General features: G+C 43.8%; 1 protein-coding gene across 2 annotated transcripts in view; it reads right to left on the bottom strand.

Moving 5' to 3' along the window:
- cntln (centlein, centrosomal protein) overlaps positions 1-21,581 on the bottom strand; it is a 63,190-nt gene that overhangs the window by 22,796 nt on the left and 18,813 nt on the right. For both annotated transcript variants that reach the window (XM_029156781.3, XM_029156788.2), the window contains exons 11-19: positions 21,141-21,263; positions 18,469-18,590; positions 15,092-15,208; positions 8,843-8,943; positions 6,418-6,515; positions 5,037-5,572; positions 2,075-2,156; positions 1,020-1,092; positions 401-669 (exon numbers count right to left, since the gene is read on the bottom strand). In XM_029156781.3, the coding sequence (XP_029012614.1) occupies positions 401-669; positions 1,020-1,092; positions 2,075-2,156; positions 5,037-5,572; positions 6,418-6,515; positions 8,843-8,943; positions 15,092-15,208; positions 18,469-18,590; positions 21,141-21,263 (1,521 nt within the window). The remainder of the gene's footprint in view (positions 1-400; positions 670-1,019; positions 1,093-2,074; positions 2,157-5,036; positions 5,573-6,417; positions 6,516-8,842; positions 8,944-15,091; positions 15,209-18,468; positions 18,591-21,140; positions 21,264-21,581) is intronic.

Raw genomic sequence — 21,581 nt, 5'->3', positions numbered from 1 at the left:
CCTATCAAGAAGCAGATACTAAATAACTAAAGGCGTATGTGGCACTGGACTCCAGTTCCTTGTGTGTCTATGCACAGGAGTGCACGTTTGGAGGAATGTAGCTGCTAGTGACACTGATTGTTGTGGACATCTGGCTCACTGAAACATTCAGCAGGACGAGACACGAGCCGAGTCAGGGGGTCCCTCCTGCTCCACGATGCTGACCTCCACAGGTGAGGGTAGCTTTGTCAGTCACTCTTATTAAGCATGATAAAGGCAAACGGCTCGCTGTTGCTGCAGCCTCAGTCCCAGCAAATACAAAAGAACCGGGAAAAAGAAGACAAAGGCGGGAATAAAAATGTCCCATGCCGCTGTCTTTCCCTTTTTACCCACCTGTCGTCGCCCTGCCCGTGGGCGTTACCTGTGCGAGCTGCTTGCTGTGACCGAGCTTCTCAGTGAGCGAGTTGAGCTGTGCAGTGATCTTCTCATTGGCACTTCGCAGGTCTCTGGCTGACAGCACAGCGTCTTTCCTGGCACCTCGCAGTATTTCGATGTGACGCTGTAGAGACTCCACGCGCTGCTGCAGAGAGGAGGAGGAGCAGCGTTGGGTCTTCGTGGGCATCCTCTTCCTCCTCCACCTCCTTTTCTCTGTTTTCATCCCTCGTTCCCAGGGCTCATGCTGTTTATCGTCTAACAAGAGGAAGTACATGCAGGCGCCTCAGAGTTGACAAGTGCACTGAAAAACTCAAAATCTTTATTTAGAAGCCGCTGCTGGGAGTTAACAGCCATATGCAAAAGTGTCTTTGTGTATGTGCATGTGAAAAATGTGATATATTTAAAAACCTCAGTGATTAACATTTTCCATTTATAACCAATTCAGAAGTGCAAAGTTCTTTAAAAAAACAAAGCTTGTTAACTTCTCAAATACTTGTTTCTGATTGACAGTGTGCACATGCAGTGAGTGTTCTTTGTGCTTCAATTAATAGTCGATTAGATTTCTGCAGTTTTGCATGGGTGCAAAAAAGGAAAGCTTGCGCTACCTTGGGCCAGAACATCAGGTTGTTTTCTGTTCCATTCTGCCTCTGTGTTTGAGATCAGTAAACACCTGTAAGCCTGAAAAACACAGAAAACTCAGAGGCTGACGAAAAGCAGATGTTTAATGGAACACAACTGTTTGACATCTTGTGCGCCTTGAGACGTAGCTCATAATGACACTGTGATCACAGGGTATGCTCAGTTAAACGCAACAAGACAAATCACCCTGTGCTTTAATAATTTACCTGAGCGTGTTCCACCGACTTTAACACTTCTCAGCGCGGATATTACTTGACAGATGCTTGCAAATGCTGCCTTTGTTCAATCACTGTCTTAAAGCCCTGATTCACTCCTACACTATGACATGTGCGTATAGGCATTTGCACTCGTAAGTGTGTATGCGTGACATCTCCCAATTGCACCGTCGTTTGTAGTGACATCAAAGAAGACCCCAACCCACACCCCCCCCACCCCCGTCAAACCCCTCCTTCCTCTCTGCTCGTGTCTTTTGTATGGAGGTCAGGTAGGATTTGATCAGTGCCAGGTTTGATCACAAGATGCTTTGCAGGGAGGAGAGGGAAGAGGAACCCTTTGGTTTGTGACATAGCATGTTGTGAAGGGGCCAGGGCTGTCATAGCGATGAGCCCAGAAGGAGCTGATGTGCACATGTAGCAGATCTAAGGTGGGGGGGGGATTAAAGGGTAGAAGAGGAAAAACAGGATGTCTTTCAGCGACCGCTTTATATCCTTTTCATTTCTTTTCTTAATTGACATGACTCTCTGTTGCGTCTAACACTCTCTGTTGTGAAGTGCTTAGATGTAGACAAGAGTAAGGGTCCAGGCCTGCTGATTTCAAGGTTTAGAGCAGAAACAGAGAGTGGAAAGTGAGGGTGCAGGAGGAAGGGAAGTGACCAGGTCAAGTCCAGTTTGTGTGAGCTTTTAAGAAACCTGTCAAAATTCTTTCCTACACATAAACACATTGCATTTGCAAGAGAGTAAGTTATGCCATTATCATGTCTTCATTCATATTTATGTTTTATGTAATAATGGACCGAACCAACCTTTGTGTTGGCAGACCGTCTTGAAGGTTCTGTTCCTGAAGCGATGCTGTTGAGACTGTCAGAGTAGTCGTCGCCACTGTCACTGTGGAGAAAGGTGAGGAGGGGTTATTAGTGACCAGAAGTTGAATGCCAACCCTGGCCTTAAAAGTACCACCCTCGGATAAAAATCCAATTTACCTTTTATGGTTGATTTAGTTGACATCAAGCAAAAATATGTGCATTTTGCCCACCCCCTCAATCCAACAGAAAATCAATGTCCCATCCAATTTCTGAGCTGGAAGTGTAAATGTGGGTGTAAATTAAGTGAAAAGCTGCAGTGTCTAGTACTGATGGTGAATGCATCAACATGTATGAGAGCGGCTGTGGCCTTCATTAGCCCTCTGTATGTGACAGACGTGTGTGAGAGGCACGGCTGAGTGGAGCCACGCAAAGTTGCATCTGATGGACACACGATAAGGGCTTCCTGAGACACACACACACACACACACACACACACACACACACACACACACACACACACACACACACACACACACACACACACACACACACACACACACACACACACACACACACACACACACACACACACACACAGGTTTATTGACAGTGACCTTTGACGTGAAGGTGGAAGCCAGTGACATTTACGCTGGTGGGTTTATTAAGGTGGGGCCTGGGAAAGGCAGCAGAGGTAAAGACCACAGAGAGACTCAAATATAACAGGGCTAGGGGCTAGTTAGGGTTAAACCTGGTCTGGAAGGGGTCAGGGACCACAGGAGGATCGCTAATCACCAGCACTATGATCAGGGTTACATATATTTGAGAAGAAAAAAAAAACATGTGAGACAGCCAAACAAGCTGTAAAAAGCTTATCTCATCTATTATTAAACATCCTTTTACTATTTATTTTTACTATAATTATGTATTTTTAGTTCAGACTGTTCAAAACATCAGGAATTTGATCTGTGGAAATGATCTGTGGTTGCTGCAGTTGTTCAGGTCTAGGTTCAGCATCAGTACAGTATGTGCTCAAAGAATGAGGTCAGCTGACTACCTGGATATACAGTACTACATACTGACCAGGTTTTTCCACCAATGGATTTTTTTTTCGCTCGTGGCACGGGACCTTAACTCCATTGAGAATCTTTGGGATGTGCTGGAGATGGCTCTGCGAAGCGGTCAGACTCTACCATCGCCAATGCAAGGTCTTGGTGAAAAATTAATGTGACACTGACATATATTTTGTGACATTGCAGAAGCTTATTAAAACAATGCCACAGCAAATGTGTGCTGCAATGAAAGCTAAAGGTCAATGAAATATGAGTGTGTGACTTTTTTGGGGGGGTGGTGACTCTTTCTTTGACAGGCAGTGTAGTAAAGTAGTAGAAAAGTAGAATTACTGACAGTCACACATTCTAAAGACCCTGTGCTCTTATTTTGTCCTGCTCACCAAAAAAATAAAAAACTGCTGATGTACCAAAATAGTCAGACGCCTTCAGCAGCTCACAACTTGAGAGAGGGAGCCAGAGGCAGCAAGATAAAGGAGGGAAAAAACAAAGAGTTGTCAGTAGCCCTAACGAGTCTGACATCTTTATTTGGCACCATTTAGGCCAAATCTCCTTAGGCAGAAATACTGTATTTCCAGGACAGCCTACAAGACATATAGCTGAAGAATACCCCTGTGAGCTAAAAGCCGCAGAAGGCTTTACTGTAACAAATCAGTTGACAGGTGCTTTAAATAAGACAACATCTCAGTTTAGACCCTTTCTTCACAAATCCACTTAGATCCTCCTCTCAGGTAAAGCGTATATTAGACGGCTGCTTATTAGCTGCATGGAGAGGCATTAGGAAAGCAGAGCATAGCTGCACCCATTGCCTTCTAAATGGCCTCATGTGGATAAAGCTAGGTGGGTTATAGTCTGTTGAATTAGATAGTGAAGATACAGTAAGTTAGAGGGACATAGCAAAAAGCAAGCTGACAAAGAGAGGCACACAAGGAGAGCAAGTGAAGGGAAATAAATATAAACGATAGCTCTCAGTGTTTGAAATCAAATCATTCCGACCATCACTCAATAAATGTTGGCTCAGCGGCCTTTTTGCATAAAACATACAAGAAATAATTACTGTCGATGGTTCTTAATTTAGAGGGTGTTAAACAGCTTGTAGACATCTGGTACTGAGCCGAGTAAGGTCATTCAAAATTTATCTAACTAAATTAAGGCGAGGAGGAGAGAGAAGGGTGCATCAGATGGGAAGGAGGAGTGTGTGTGTGTGTGTGTGTGTGTGGGTGGGTGAGAGAGGGGGGAATAAGAGTAACACACACATTTGCGAACTGACATGCCACAAGATAAGCAACACGACTAGACGCGGGATGGGGTGAGCTTCCCCACATGTGTGGTTGTGTGGTACTTGCAGGGGGATCCTTAGCGCTGTCGGCGGGGCGGTTAGTGAATATGCAAAGTACCAGTAAATTAAATCAAACTGCCAAACTGTCAATTTCGGGGTAGCATGACTAGTGCATGAAAATGGCATCACTGGAAGGTATCAAGGCTTTGGCGGCCCCCTTATCCCAGGGCTTTTCTGGCATCGGTTCAACTTTGTGTGGAGAAGTGGCTAATTTTGCATGCAAATTTCAGTCAATAAGCTCCAAGCAAGGCGTCCCAGGATATTTCAAAGGATCTGACAGTAGTTTCCCCCTCCTCTCTCCTTCTCTCTATCGTTCTCGCTCGCATTCTTCTTTTGGCTCCTGAATACAAACTAGACAGACGATGAAATTCAATCACCCATTTGCTTAGACTTTGCATATGCACATTGTCCCCTCGATGCAGCATGGCCCCCTACAATTTAGCCGGCCCACCCTCTCCATTTCAAGCCCCCTAAAAATAATGAGGCGAGAGGCAGTGAGAATAAATGCATCTATGTGTGTGTGTGTGAGTGTGAGTGTGTGTGTATGCATCATTACCTATCTACGCTGATGTCCTCCCACTCGTCCTTAGTGGGACTTGGGCTGCGGCCTTGCCAGCTGATGGCTTGATTGGGGATGAGGGTTCGATGGTCTCCCTGGTGCCGCAGACCTTTGGGCCGAGCTGTTTTAAATTTCACCTTGTTGCTAATGTTGCCAGCGGTCCCACCTGTCAATTTGAGCGTCGGTCCTGCTGCACGGTTCTTATAGAAGTCTTTAGCTGCTCTAAGAATCCCCAGCTCCTGTCTCATCTTCAGCACCTGCTGATGATACTTAGAGGCGTCTTTCTCAGAAGTGACCAGCCGGGCTTCTAGAGCCATGACCTCGCTGTGATGTTGTTCCTCCTGCACCCGGGCTTTGGCCTGTGCCGCCTCTTCACGGACAGCTTCCTGCTTCTGCGCGTGTTCTGCGAAGGCTTGGAGTCTGCGGCATTTATGGGACAAGTCTTCATTGACCTTAAGCAAGTGCTCGTTCTCTTCCCTCAGTTTCTCCGTTTCCTCCTCCAGGGATATCATCCTCTGCTCCAGCTGCTCAATCTAAAAAAAACAGATATGAACTCAGTAGTTACTTTTGCATATCTGTACACAAACGTGTACAAATTCAGCTTCTACAAGGTAGTGAAAACAAGATATAGAGGCTGAACGTAGCCACTTAATGATGTTCAGTAGCAGTGAACGCTTTAAAGAGAAAGGCCAGTTTCTAACGTGACCTGCGTGTGGTAGCCTGCACACAGTGGTTTCCCTCACTGAAGGGGGTGCACACCCCCGCCGCCTGGCAAGGCTACAGACACCTGAATGGCACCCTCTTACACTGATCACCCCTAACTAGACAGCAACCAGGAGCACTTAGTCTATTTGTTAGATCTTTGGTGGAAACTGTTTAAGAGAACAGTGGATGCCTGCTGGGTTTCTGCCTCCAGGCAATCTTCCCCTTTTATTTGGTTCTCACTCTGCCTGCTGCTGAAGCCTGGTACCTTTCAGACTAAATTAGATGACTATGACCCCACTCTTGATGATTCACTGCCATGAAAGGGGGCAATACATAAACTATGGCATGGAGGGTTTTAAAAGAAAACATGAACAACCTAGTGATGGCTCTGATGCAAAAGCTTATGGCTTTCTGGACTCTAGAACCAGTTTCCTCAAGTCCACCCTGACATTTATTAATTTTGGTTATTTGTAAGACTGTGTAAAAACAAACTACTCCTTCACTGCCATTTGACTTGGAAATGACCTATTCTCCCAGAAGTGAGAACATATTCAAATCATTCTTGATCAAGCCAACTAAATTTTCTGAGAGGCATTGTGCAGTAGTTATGGCTCTGTCGGGTTTCTTTTATTGGCAATGACAAAAAACACTTAGCGATGGCATAGTGCTGTACCTTTTTAAATGACTGTTCCATTCGCTCTGAAGTAACACAAGGCTTTTTCGGAGTGCTGCTTTTGACCTGGCGCTCCTCCACCACTTTGTGAAGCAATTCTGCAAAGAGGAACAAAGCTCGTTATTGTGACATTGTGTCAAACTCAGGCTGCTCAATCAATAGAATGATAATAAAGAGGGTAAATTAAATCAATTAGCATTACTAAGGTCTAATTTCCTTGCTAAGGTCCAGTCTCCCCCCTCCCTCTTACCAATCAAATCAGAAGAAATGCACAATCTCTATTGTCGTTTTCATGGGGACTTTTTTTTTACACATCTCCTGCTCTCAAATTTACAACTTTTTTCCTCGTGATTAACAGAAAAGTGTTTTATTTACAGTGGCAGTCCTCAAGGAAATGGGATAAAGCACACAGTGCTATGTGCAACCTCTCTCCGGAGAACTTAAACAAGGAGACGAGCTTGAATCCCTTGTGAACACGCAGCCCCAGGCTGCACTGCTTTGTAGTCCACTATGTTCTCCCAATGGAATACTAATCTCCACAGACAAACACGCTGCTTTATTCAGAGAACTTCAATTGTGGCCTTTGCAAACATATGATTTAGGCTTTATGATAACAACGAAACGCATGCAGGAGTAAAAGCGTTTGGGGATTTCATGCACACATATTCATGTGCACATAAACAATTCAGCAGGAATCTGTGTCATTGTTTCACATAATGTACAGTATGCTACTGAGTAAGAAGTAGAAACATTTTACTTCTCACCAAGAGGCAAAGGCCAACATAAAATAATTTCAAAACTTTCTGCTGTTCTTTCTCTCCTGTTAAACATTCACGGCGAGTGACTCTAATCATTTGTACAATGAGGCTAGAAACATTAAATATTAAGGACCTTGACTTTTAAGGTCAGTTGATCTTTTGGAGAGCGAGTTGGAAAAACAGGCCATTGAAGTGAAGAGTAAAAAGAGAGAGGGTTACGTAGCAAGGAGCTGCTGCGCTACGCTTTGCATTTGACGCTTTGCCCAGGGAAGTTTGTTACTTTGAATTAGCCTCCTCTTTTGTCTTCCCAGTATGTCACATTCAATCAGACACACCACCAAATAGGACAGGAGGGCTGCCGTGTTCACCGGGTACATAACCAGGTTGGGAGACAATTATCCAGCTCCACTGCTGGTGACTTGGGAGTTGGCACCTCAGCAGTACCTTGATAAGAAGACGTGGTGGCTCCCTAGTCACCCACTGTTGGAGGAGGTCCTGGCTGTGGCATATATTAAAGTCCCTCCCAGGTCTCCTCATGCTCCAGCACAAAGGCCCTGTTCCTTTCATCTGCTGCCTTTGCTTAGCACAATCCTGGTTCGAGCGCTTCAACCACCTCTCGCTTTGATCGAGTCACATAGGCTCTTTAGGCGTAAGCTTTTAATACTTTTGCTCAATAATGTTGATATTATCACTTATTGACTATGTAATATCAAATTTATTATGGATGTAAACATTTAACAAATGAACTGCACCTTGATTTCAGCAAGATAAGGCACAGAGAAAAAAAGTTTTCAACAGAGGAGAAAAGACTTTGTAAAGATTGTGTCAAGCACGTTCACATTCATCTATGCTTTTCCAGTGTGTGTGAAAGTGTGGTCGCATTCACTGTGATGCTTGTTGGAACACGATACATACTGTAGATGATTCATGCAGATCTACTCTAGCTACATGTATATCAGCTATCATCCCACACCCGCAAAGTAACTAGATAATTGATTACAAAAAACCAAGTAAGGATTCTTTTTTTTTTTTTTTTACAGAGACAGACATGTAGAAAATGGTCTACAATTTTAATTAGTGCCATCCTTTAACTCTCATGCTTGCTACATCTACAACAGACAGCATCACTGGTGCTGGAGGAAATTAAAGTGATCCAGGACAGATTTGTTATTGAACTGGTTAATTAAGGCCACCGGTTGCTGTGCTCAGTGTCTGACAAAAGGTTGGAGACTGAATTAAAAGTGATGTGCTTTTTAACACTGGGAATGATATATGCAGACAAGATGAACACAGCTTGATCTCCAAATCAATTTGCATGGAGTTGATCAAGTCTTAATTGAGTTGTCCTATCTATTCCATTGGGAGTTGTCCAATTAACTCTGCTCACTAATGTAAATGGCCAAAGGACAGCTGAAAAAGGTGCTGGTATGTTAAACACGCATAGTTAATACTTTGTATTTTTTCTTTATACTTCATCCTTTGAGTCTGTGGCAGCACTGTGACATTTCTATAATTTAGAGTGTAAAACATTACCAGATAAACAGAAATAATTGAAAAGGGGGAAAACAATCACAAAGACAATGCAAGAAAAAAAAAGTAATTTCAAACAATTATGTTAGCATTGTTATTTATACATCCCTCACTATGAAGACAAAAAATATATTCACCTTGGTGTTCATTAGCAAGACACAGGTGGAGCTCCTTCACGCTGGCCCGGTCCGTGGCAGCCTGAACTCGCAACATGTCCAGCTCCTCTTCCAGGCAGGCTCTGCAGGCACATTTCTCACAAGTTCAAAATTAATGGAAAAACTAATGGAAGTGTGAAACCACATAGACAAAAGCAATGTACAATGACTAACAAATATCACTTTGGTTTCCACCGCAACCTTTTAGGTCAAATTCTCTGGCGCTGACATTCCTCCGACACTGTGAAGAAATCTGCTAATTAAAACACTTTTTAATTCATCTGAAGAATAAAAGTGACAAGCAACATGAAACAGCAAGGTGGGAAAGCGCAGAGTGCATTTCTGTGTGCATGTATCAGACAGACAAACAGACTGGAAAGTGTGCCCAATTACCCACCTGCAATTAGTTTGATTCCTGCTAAAGGCTAATTATGTGGAACCATGATCAAGACTTTGCACTTTCAAGTTATTATTAGGACCCCAACTGAAGTCTACAGAGGATGCACAGAAGCCCACTGAGACAACCACACCTGAAACACACACCTAATTTCCCTCCCCTCTGCTGCACAAAGGCAGGGAGAAACGCTGGAAACAAGCTGCTTCTGCTGTAGTGGCATCCTTCTTTAGTTAACCTCATTACAACAGTGGGTCTCCATTCTGACTGTCTTCCTTAGCTATGCAGGGAATGCAGGGTGCTTTAAACACTCTGAATGGAGAACCATTATGAATAAACTCAAACTAGACACCTGTTTCAATCTCATTTTGCTAGATCAACCAAAACATATTTCCTAAACATATGCCAAAACAATGACTTGGGAAAATTTATTGTCATAGCACAGGGAAGGGAAGTAATTATCTTTTCAACCCACACAGTCCTGTAGAGGCCTGGTCTAATGGCTGACCACAGCTTAAATAAGTACACAAATGACTATCCCTGAGGGGGGTGAGGCAGCAGATGGATATGTGTCGCATCTCTATAGATTTTCCTCCATAAATGAACTTAAGTCGATGAGGCCTCTGCACTGCACTATGTGTCTAGGCTGTTAATGGGACAAATGAGCTGAAATATGCAGTATGTGCAAGGACTCTGTGTCGTCTCATGTTTCTCTTTTATGCCTCTTCGGATCCTGATGGTATTGATGCTAAACCAAAGTTCACATGCAAAACATTCAATTTTGTTGAAGGATAAGCGTAGTTTCTTGGAGGAAACAGGGATTGGATTGCAGATGTAGCTCATTGGCCAGAGGCCTCCAGTTTCACATGGCAACATTGTGGAGATGAGGAACTATTATATCCTTGTTCAATTGCTCAGTTTCAATGCATCGAGTTTGACATACGTAGTAAAAGAAATAACACCACCGGTGATTTTGCCAAACCACGTCATCAAGAGCAGAAACATAATAATACACAGATAATATAATATAATAGTAATAATAGTACACAGAATGATAGTATACAAAAAGGTCATGTGGTAGTAAAATAAAACAATTATTATATTTAATACACATTTGCAGCAAAGCTTAGACATCTATATTTGTCAGGCTATTTACATTGACATGCTGTATACAGTGCCTTACTTCTAGCACAGGGGGTTCAATAAAGTATGTATTGTATTGTTCATGTAAAAAAGGAGCCACGTTTTTCTGTCATTACAGTAGACTGACTTGTTCCTCCTATAGAGTACTGTACCCCAAGTTGTTTTTTAGAGCTAGATGATAAGTCAAATGTAGCTAGCTGGACAATTTTTAATTCCCTCTCAACTTGCCACTTCACCTAAGGTGGAATAACATCCAGCAGACATAAAAGCAAAAGACGCTTCTTGGTAGAAACCAAACTAAAGGCAATAGACAGGTTTATGTTTGGTAATGATGTGGTCTGCAATATAAATCGGGGTCTCACATTGCTCTTTTGGCTGAGTTTTTAAAAACATTTTCTCTCCCGTGCAGCGCAGGAACTTAAAGCCCTGAGCTATCCATTCCACGTCATTTGATCTGCTCTCTACCTGTGCTGCACCTAACACAGCTCGGAGCACAAACTGCCAGCCTCTATCCGCAAGGGTGTACAGCATAGCATCATCTACCGTCATTGTGCTTTCACATGCTAGCTTCGTCTTGCTCAACAAATAAAAACACAGAGGAGGAGCTGGGAATAGGGTGAGAAAGCAAAACACCTCTGGCATTTTTATCACTGGGGGAAGAGTTTGGTTATGGGGCGGTGTGTGTGGGGGGGGGGTCCCCTTATGGTTAAACTCGGGCTAGACGGCTGTTCATGGACTGAGTTCAGGTGGATAAGCCACAGCTCTCAGCAGAAATGGTCACTGGTGAAGTTTTCGCTGCTTGGTGCTGTATTTGAGCCGTTGGCAATGAAGCGGCAGCAGCAGAAGTGATTCTTTAAAAGTCAGGTTCTCCAGCCAAAGGCCACTCATAAGAGGCGAGTGGGGAGTCATGTAATAACCAAGGGTGGAAACAACCAAAGATGGCCACAAGATTCCCTGTTTAAGAGTTTTGTTGATGCCGCTAGGTATAATAATACAAAATGAAACAATAGCGCAATCAACAAGCCATGGAAGAGAATGACATAAATACAGCACTAGAAATCAATAAGTATTGGTAAATCAAAGACAAGTACTCTACTCTGTGTAAATTATGTTTATGCTTAAGTTCTTCCTAATAAGAGAATTCTTTATGTGCTAAAGATTTTTATCTTATGAGAAATATTAAGATTTAAGTGCATTAAAGCTTGCATCATAATTAGTAACTGAAACTTGTTTTTATTTTTTTTACACTACATTAATTTACCAAATAATTAATGAATGATTAATGATGATTTTAAAAGATGCACAGAAAATTGTGTTTGTGTGTGTGTGTGTGTGTGTGAGTAAATGTGTCCCTCCTCCAACTGGTCCAGGGGGCAAAAGAGTCTCATTACTTCTAATACTTTGTAGCAAATCAAGATGAAACGGGAAGAAATAAAGGAATATGAGGAACATCAGGGTAAACTTGATTAAATTTAATTAGAGTCAGCGTCGCTTAGTTGGGAGGTTTACGTCCATAATGGTCACTTTCTGCTGAGGAGCTTTCACCGCAGCTGCAGTCCAAATGATCTCAAAGGCTTTTTCCCTAGTAATCGCTAGCTAATTTATGCTTTGATGTCGTCTGAGTATAGCATCTTAAGTATGAGGGCACACCGCATGTGTTTATTCTGTTTATGGGGCCTAAATAATCCTTTCCACTTTTACCAACAGACCTTTAACAACAATTAACAAGCATGCGCATAATGAGGAAGATAAAATGAACCCCCAGCAAATTTTGTAGCCCACCCCGCCCGTCGATGGCTGCCAGCCATCTACTACAACGAGAACTAAATCTCAATGAAAAAAATCACCCTTGTTAACTTTTTTGTGGGGTTTTTAAAACTGAAAATGATTCTTGCATCAATCTGGAGGACATTTTATGTCAGATCCGAGTTAATTGACTAAAATGAGTGTCTACAGTATTCAGACGTTTTTTATCAGGAATTATAATTACATTGATAAACAAATGAAAACTGATTTTTTTTTTTTTATTGGTAGGACAGTATATAGACAAACTAGCACAGAGTGCCTAAAAAACAACATGCATGGTGCGTGTCAGTGCACATTCCCTAACACGGCAGTCTAATGATCTGGATTGGCTAATTCCAAAGCGAAGCTATGCAGCTCAATAAATGCTGCCAAATGTAATGTTGGGTGGAAGAAGAATCTTTGTCTGGAGGGTCATTCCCAGTGGCAAGAAAGTACTGTAGAACACACATTTTAGACGATAGAGTAGTTTCTGACCCTCTTGCAAAGAGTTTGGAGAAACCCTTTGCCTGCTTTCACACACTTAGTTTGGCATGAAAGAATCACACTGGCCTGCTTAGGGCCCAAATTCCAATTCCATCAAAACCCTTTAGGAATGGTTCTGAACCTCACTGAACAGAAATACATTTCTGCAGCAAGTTCTAGTGGCAATCATTTACAGCGAAGTGGAAGCTCCGTAATAAAGACATAAGAGGCAATTAAACAATGTCTACGATAAAAATCACAAGAAACTGTGACTTGCTCAACAGTCAGGTTAATATTGTCATAAGACACCAACTTAGTATTACAGTAGTTCATGCTTTAATTACCAAATAAAAGGTTGTCAAGAATAAGCAATTTGCATCGCTACATCTAAGTCTGAATTAAAGCACTGGGAGCCAGTATCTCATGAAAGAGCTGAGGAACGGATCTGTTTCACCTTTTTCCTCAACCTCTTACTGGAGTGCAAATATTAGCAGGCTGGGCCTGATAACCTTGCCTTAACACTGTGGGGACCCACTGTGCAGGAGCTATCCCAGCAATATTCATTCCGGGGAATGGTCATTTGGGCCTCAAGACGGTGTTTTACAAGTGGTGTTTTTGAAGGAGGTGATAGGGAGCATCTGTGCACAACGTCATGACAATGATGGAGAGAAAATGAGAGACAAATGGAGTTTCAGCCGAGTCTCTCTGCTAAAGCCCACCACTACGCATTGAAAGCATAAGGGCCTTTATTTGGCCGTAAATCCTTCATCTGTCTGGAGTTAATTAGACATTAGTGGATCATTGCTAACACTTATGTAGCATAACCTTCACAAGCACCATCATTATAATACGGTCAACGGAACAACAAGCTATAACTGCTTGTCCCAAGAGTTTCACAGTAAATACGCTTATAGCAACACTTGCTGTAGCTCTTGCCCTGCGAGGTAACAACTGCTCTGTCTGTTGACTCTGATGAAGTATTGTGGCTCGGCTGAGATGGCTTCATCCACTGTAGAAGCAACATGGTTTGTTCAATCCTCACAGTACAGCAAAGCAAGAAAAGTCAAATGAAAATGGGAAGCACGTTTTCAGATGGGCTACAGTATGCATATGTTCTTGTACTAGATGCATGTCTAGGAGTGAGCTGTGTTTTTAAAGCAGACTTTATTTTGTGACTGCCTCCTGGGTGAGGGGCCCTGGGAGCAGGAATAAAGGAGAAGAGGTGGACTAGGGGCACATGAAGGGGATGAACACTAACCATGGAGGACGGACCAGATATACAGCTAGTAAACGGGTCAGTCGCTCTCCATCTCTGATGGTTTCCCTACAGGTCAGTTGCAAGGACCCTACGAGTTCACTGTAGTTTGCTTGTCCACCCCATGCGCCACCCCAGACTGTCCAGTGCAGTGCTCTGCGATTCTTAGCTCTATTTGTGGCCAGGCAGGCAGCCGGATGGACATCCCTTAACAGGCAGCATCGGCGGCACTAGGGCTGCTAGCCTGTAATTAGCTCGGACAGCTCAGGCTTGGAGAGAGGCAGGCGGGCTATATCATAATGAGCTCAGCTGGGATTAGAAGGACAGAGCAGGGGGGTGAGCAGAGGGGAGAGCAGGAGCGGGGGTGAAGGGAGGGGGGGCAAGTACCAGAACTCTGGCCTCAGCCCACTGCAGCATCACGGGGAGCCAGAGGGAGGCAACTGGGAAGACAAGTGGGAAAAGGGGGAGATGTTGGTGAAGAGGCATAGGATAAAGAAGGGAAGAGGTGGGGAGAGGTGAAGGCTAGGGGAGAAAGGCGGGAGGAACGTTGTGGCTTTAGGCCAAGCTTTGAGAAGCATAGTGGGTCAGTCTGGACGGTACAGTTAGAGGGTCTTCTCTAGATCAAACAAGACGATGGCTATACTACACCCACGGACAGCAAACCCTCTAGAAACTAGCACTAAAAGAAATACAAAAGGGGAAAAACCAAGTAACAAATAAATTAAAAACATCTTAAAAGTCACTAAATACCAGCTGATAACACTAGGACAGTGTAGACTACAAGTAAGTAGCTATAAACAGTAGCCACAGGAATACAGCTTAGCCTAAGTGTTCAATTAAAAAAATGAAATTATTTCAGAAAGACACAGCCAGGGATTCTGATAATGTGATGTTATTTCCCTTTACTTTTATGTGTGAACTTTTTGGGCAGCCAATTTTACAAATGAGCACCAGAGTCTAATGATCTTGCTTTGGCCCCTGCTGTCGGGTAATGATGTGGGGGGCTAGGTCGACGCCGTGAAGTTGGGAAGGGCACGCTCAAATTTCACTCGCAAACATGAAGGGACAGTGGGAGTGCGTATGAGCGTGGTTAAGGTCACATTCGCACAGCCAACACGCTGGACTTGGTTAAGCAGCGGCAAAGAGGCATGTTAGCGGTTTAGCCACTCACTTTTCATTAGAGAGTTTCCTGGTGAGGTTTTTCATGTAGGCCAACTCGTTCCACACTGCATCACTGTCCTCTTGTCTTAACTGCCACGGCTCTGCACGCTGCGTCCTTCGCCCCGACCTGGACACACATACACATACAGTATATAGAAGAATATGAGAAAACACAAGTATGAGCACAGAGGCAAGCAAAAGTACACATATGAGCCAACAGACAGCCTCTGACTGCTCGTGGGGTACAAGCGCACACGCACATGAATCAAACATAACAGTGGCAGTGGTTGGCACTGTGCATCACCTTGCTGCCTCTGGCCAATTCACATGGGGTAACGAGGCCCCTTATCCTCGCACTGTTTTTGTTATTCAGCCATCTTTAGCAGTATTCAAATGAGCAGCCTTGACTCTGACATTTCAGTGGCAAATCATGTACACACGTATGCATGTTTGTTAAAGCCCAGGGCACTGCCCGTGTGGCAGCGCAGTGGAGCATTCCCTGTGTGCCATGCAAATGTAAATAATGGCAAAAACACACTTGCAAACGAGGTCATTCAAATGTCTACACTTTACTTATGAATACTTAATGACACTTTGTGCTCAGTGGCTGCCCCCTCCATTGAACTATCCCTTCATCTCACGACTGCAACTCTACGCACACCCAGCTCATCAATCAGTCTTAGTCCACCACATTCCATTGTAATTAGTCTTCATTGACAAACTAAAGTGTCAGTAGCATCAGTGAGAAATCTGGAGATGCAGATACATTTTTGCCACACACATGCAGACACACACTTTTACGCAATCAATAAGGTCGAGGTGTACAAATGGATTTCGAGGGTCACTGCTATTGCGGAGGACTTCCTTTCCCGTGGTCATTATTGGCTATGTAGATGCTGCCATGCTACGCTAATACCAGTTAAACCCTGATGCCTGGGAGTTGGGAGCTACTGAGGAACAGCAAATGTTTTCATTTAATACTGCTAATGCCCCTGTGAGCAATTTGGAGCCCTTGAACTTCTTCATAGTGTATCTGTGTGTGTGAATGTATGTGTGCGCTGTTGCTGGGCTTGGGTAACTGTCCCAGATTGCAAAGCTCCTTAATGGATAATCTCACTGTACAGTCGCTTACACTGATAGACTTTCACATATTCTAATAGAAGCATCTAGTGAATAAAGTCTAAACCCTCTTAAAACTGCCTGGAGCTTTACAAGTGAATGGTGTTTCACTGGCAGCTCTATTTTAATTCTCTCTGTGTCACTTTTGTGTATGTAGCACATCAACCGAAAGGTGTATGATGCTTTATTAAGGCTTTATACAGTTTAATTTGTTTACAGTGGGCCAAAAAGCTGTTGAACATGGAACCATGAGAATACTATCTTCCTCGGGCCTCAGTGCTTCCTCCCCTATGGTATCCTAGTTTCCATTATTAAACAGGAGGAAATAGAGAGAACTTTTCTGCGCCGCTGTGGCTAATTGCTCTGATTCAGGGGGAATCTGTTTATGGGTGCAACTTTGATCAGAGTGTAGTGCTTTAATAACCTTTAATTTTATTTGCTCACCCCCATCAGCCCCAGTCTGATTAAAAAACTTTTTCCCTTCTCTCATATAAATAAGAACTTGGCTTTTTCCCCTCTCCTTCATGTCATTTTGGGAAAATATGGTGGTAATGGTGAATGGCAGGATAGTTTCACAGGGACTGGCCAACTACTCACCGCCTGAATACTAATGAGCAAATGTATCCTTCATGTTGAGATTGGCTGGTTGTTATCCCCACGTACCGGTGACGTCATTAAGCAGCTACATCAACCAATTATTTAACCTAATTATATTAAGTATTTGTTTTACAATATGCTTATAGATTGTGTATTTTCACATATAGGGTGACACGTACAGTCTTTGCTCTCTGTCCTGCATAGATACTAAACGACCCCCCGTAACTTTCCAAAAAGGCAACAACACAGCACGGAAGCTACTGGGAAATCTCTAACAAGCTCAAAATGCAATGAGACTCGACGTCTATCCCCACTGACTTGTTAGTGCCCTGATTTCCTGGCACTAATGGGAGTATTTAAGTCATTTTCTATTGTCTCTCATTCAGCATGGTATTACCCCAGTGGGTTTTACAGCTACTTAAGAACAGGGCCTAATGCCAAATGTATGCCAGGAGCATAACATTGTGACTGGCTGGTGCCAGGGACGGCTCCAACTGAAAAGGGCAAAGCTGCCTATTGCATCAATTTCATGTCAAATTAGTCGTAAAATACAGATGCATGACACAAGAAACCCTCCTCTTAGCTCATCACCAACTGTGTGTCTCTTAAAAATGTATACTTTTTTTATCACATGAAGGGGATCTGTGCTTTGACAAAAGTGCTATGACTTTGATAACCTGCTAAAATGTGAAACAGCAGCACAACTGGCATTGACTCTGAGAGTTTTCTCTCTCTACAGCTCTCGGTCTTTGTTCCCACTGTCTGAGACACATGCTGTTGAGCCTCGCTGAGCTGACATGAGCCGAGTCGAGCCTAGCGCTGAACGCGCTCTCACTCACTCCACTTTCACACGGGCTCACATTGCACTGCTGTTTTCTTTAATTAACCCGGAGAGAAAACAGCTGACGGGGTCAACACTTTGCTCCCGTGTGGCCACCAAACATATGCATCTTTAGCTACATTTAAAATGGCCCCATAACACGGTGGGAGAGAAGAAACAGAGACGGAAAAGTGGCAAAAGACTAGGGGAGACAATGAAGAGAACAACCCTATTTTAAAGACGTCCCTTCACATTTTTCACTTTGTGTAAAGATCCTGTGGTTTCTGGCAAAGATAACACAGGAAATGACCCTCTCCCATCCTCCCTCTTCCCTCCACAGGCCTTCTGAAACACCTTGCACCTCCCAGGACCAGACACCTTCAGTCTCTGTGTCTCACATTCTAATGAATGCTGAGGGAGAGGAGACGCGGAATCGCGCACACACTTGGCGCAACGCAGCCCAAATTGACTGGGCTTAAAACCTCTGAGCTTTTCAAAGGCAAGGGGGGGAATTTTTCCCACTTTCCCAAATCCAACACTCAGGTCTTGTCAGACAACATGTGGAGAGCAATGAGGCCCTAAGACTATTTGTGAGTGGTTTCAAAGGATTTTAGCATTTCACAGGGGCTTTTAACATAAGGTAAGATGAGTTATGTTCTTTGAGAGGTCTTCTACGTACTGCTGCTGTGTGGAGCTGGAAATGATCCAAGGTGTTTTATATATGCACAAGCTCCAGTCCTCAGACACCCTGTGTGTACAGTACATGACATCCCGTGCGATATTTATTTAGCAACGTTTTCTGTCTCTCAAGTGACAGGAGCACAATACTAGCCAGTTAACAGTGTACTCACAAGCCAGTAGACTTCTCCAGCTCTTTTAACTGGTCTCTGACGGTCTTGTAGTTGCTTTGAATCAGACGCAGGCGCTCGTGGCGTTTATCGTGAGCCTTCCTGAGCTCTTCATTCTCCTCCACCTGTAAGGTAAGGCACAAAAATACGTCAAATTGAACATAACTTGGAAGAAGGGAGCGACTTCCCTCACAGCCTACATATTTAAACTGAAACGCCTTTGCTTGACATATTCCAGGTTTTTTACTCTCTTCTTCCTTCTTTCCTGACAAGGGCTTCTACTCTCACTGGGCACCTAAGACGTCATTAAAGGATGGCATCTACATGATGTTACGATGGGGCCCCAGAACACACAAACACACAACTGATGACCAGTATGTGTTGTGTTGGTAAGTTTGTTGCTGACACCATTGTTGACAGCTATTAAAACACAGCTAGATCGGGCTCCTGCTTTAAAGAAGGAGTAAGAGAAGACAACATATAGATTTTTCTTGTCAGGGGCCACCCCTCCTCTCCATCACACTGACCTTAGCAGCAAGGGCGATGGAGAAAACACTTTCAACACGCAGGACATACAGAGGTGGGAAGCGAGAGAGAGACAGCTGATGAAAGAGAGGGAAGGGGGAGAAGAAAGAAATTAGAAAGGGAAGAAAGAGAGTGTGCAGCAAAAGGGAAAGTAAAAGGAAGAGTGCAGGACAGGTTTCTGCTTGAGTGGCCAGCGATAGGGAGAGTTGTCGAGCACTTTCTGAAGGGAAGGAGCTTGTTTACTGCTGATATGACACAGCTGCCCTGCAGAGAGGGAAATGCGAGCCCTCAGCCCTGTTATTATTAACAAGGACAAAGAGAACACAGAGAGCACACAAACATGTGCTGCACACACAACGGTTGTGTCAGGAGCGGGCACACACACACACACACACACACACACACACACACACACACACACACACACACACACACACACACACACACACACACACACACACACACACACACACACACACACACACACACACACACACACACACACACACGCTACCAATGTGACAAGTATGGATTTTCCTTAGTGCGGATTATTCACAAAGGACATCTGCAAGACATCCTTAGTCCCTTCAAGCAGCCCCCAACCTCTCAAAACAAGGCTCTAATGAAAGCAGCCAGACCAGAGCAGTGTTAACTGGTGGAACCATGAACTGACACAGAAGAGTTGAGGCTGACTGATACAGGAGGGGGTGGGATGGAGCAAGTGGCAGGGCATTAGCCACATCATAGCTTCTCAGGCTCCTTATAGAGCTTCCCCTGGGCAGCCCAGCTCTGGTCATCAGGCCACAGACCCTTGGCCACAGATCAATACACCCCCTTACTCAACCAGCATACACATCTGTGGACGTTCTCAAGCTGAAAAATAATTACACAGCAACAGCTACTGTTTGAAAGTGTGCAGAAGAAGAAAAAAAGAAAGGGGGGGTGTTATTATGAGAATTGTTTGTTTGTCTGCTGCTGTTAGATGCTAAGGTCAACATGTCAGTAGTACGGCTAGCGTACCCAATTTGAAAGGCATTCTATTGGAAAGAATTGGATAGGACCAGCTGGACAGCCACGGACTGGACAGGGTGCAGTACCATGCTCTGAGAAGATCAAGTGTTAAATGTATCTGGTCTCAGCAAAGGACATAACAACAAAATCATCAATGTTGCTGATCATGTTGTTACTTTGCGCGTAACTTTGCTAAACACTAACTGGTTGGTAAATAGCACCCATTAACTAAGACAGTCATGCGTTACATTCGAATCTACGTTGAATATCCTCTAACTAGGCGTCTGTCAGTGATATAATTCAGACACTTGAAATCTGACAAGAAAATTATGCTTAATGTGTTTTTGGGTTTTATTCAAAAGGAGATGACCTCTGCATAATCACGTATTCACTGGTCAGCCTGAAAGACAGAAAGGAAAAAAGGAAGACAAGGAGGAGGATACAAACTGCTCAATGGCAGTAGAATACATACATTTCTGACCTTAAAAGAAACAGGAGGAAGATGTGACAATTAAGCGCATTTTCTTTGAGAGAATTTGAAAAAGAGAAAAAAAAAGGCATGGGGCCGAATAGTGGAAGAAAGATGTCAGGGTATGTGAAGGTTAAAAGACCAATAGGGCTGATTCATTTATAGGAAAAAGCCCTGCTGCAAGCACCAGAGCTGTTCCTCTCCTGCTGTTTCACTGCCTACGCACACTTTGTGTACACACACATATGTATGTGCTTGTGTGTGAAAGACACTGTAAAAAAGGTTATGGAGGAGGAAGTGGAAGCAACAGTGCAATTGAACCCTTTGGAAACCATGACTGTTAAAGTGCTGAAGACCTTCCTGTGACAATGCAGCTGATAGCAGTAATCAGATGTGAGACATGTGGCCACAGCAACAGGCAGCTCCATTAGGTCTATCTGGTGCTCCATGCTATCAGCTGGACACCACAATGTCACAAAATGTGCCCCATTCAGCAAACAATACCTTCAAGTATTTCAAATTCAGCAGCCAACAACCACTGGTTTGTGACTGGGACATAGCAAGCGATGATGATGATGATGATGATGATGATGATGATGATGTGGGCAACACTGAAGTGACAGAAAAAAGGAAGTGATATATGTATTCATCAGTGTTAGTTCATGGCTACCTTCAGCTTCAGCAGCTCCTCAAGGTCTTTAATCCTCTGTTCTGCTCCTCTTTTCCTTCTCCCATTACCCAAATCCACACTGCTGGCTGGGGACAGAGACCTGGACCGCTGTACAGGTGCACCCTGGGAAAGGTAAGCAACGCAGCGCTGGGGTGAGAACTTCAGCACACTTCACTTACGCAGACAGACACAAACCCAATGCAATAATTAACATCTGCAGAAACACAGAGTGAATGCCAATAATGGAATTATCCACATTCATTCCATTCCCACCTCACCTTGAGTAAAACATGCACATTGTCTTCAGCACACTCGTATGCGCACACAAACAAAACATGGTACCAGAGGAATAAAGCAAGCTGGAGTAGTGGTCCGCTGGAGCTGCAGGGAGGTTCAGTAGTGTGTGTTATAATGTGTGTGTATTTAGAAGAGGGAGTTGCA

Source organism: Betta splendens, chromosome 1, assembly GCF_900634795.4.
Source record: "Betta splendens chromosome 1, fBetSpl5.4, whole genome shotgun sequence".
Classification (NCBI taxonomy): Eukaryota; Metazoa; Chordata; class Actinopteri; order Anabantiformes; family Osphronemidae; genus Betta; species Betta splendens.
The sequence above is the reverse complement of the archived record's forward strand: the minus strand, read 5'-3'. Positions and strand labels throughout refer to the sequence as shown.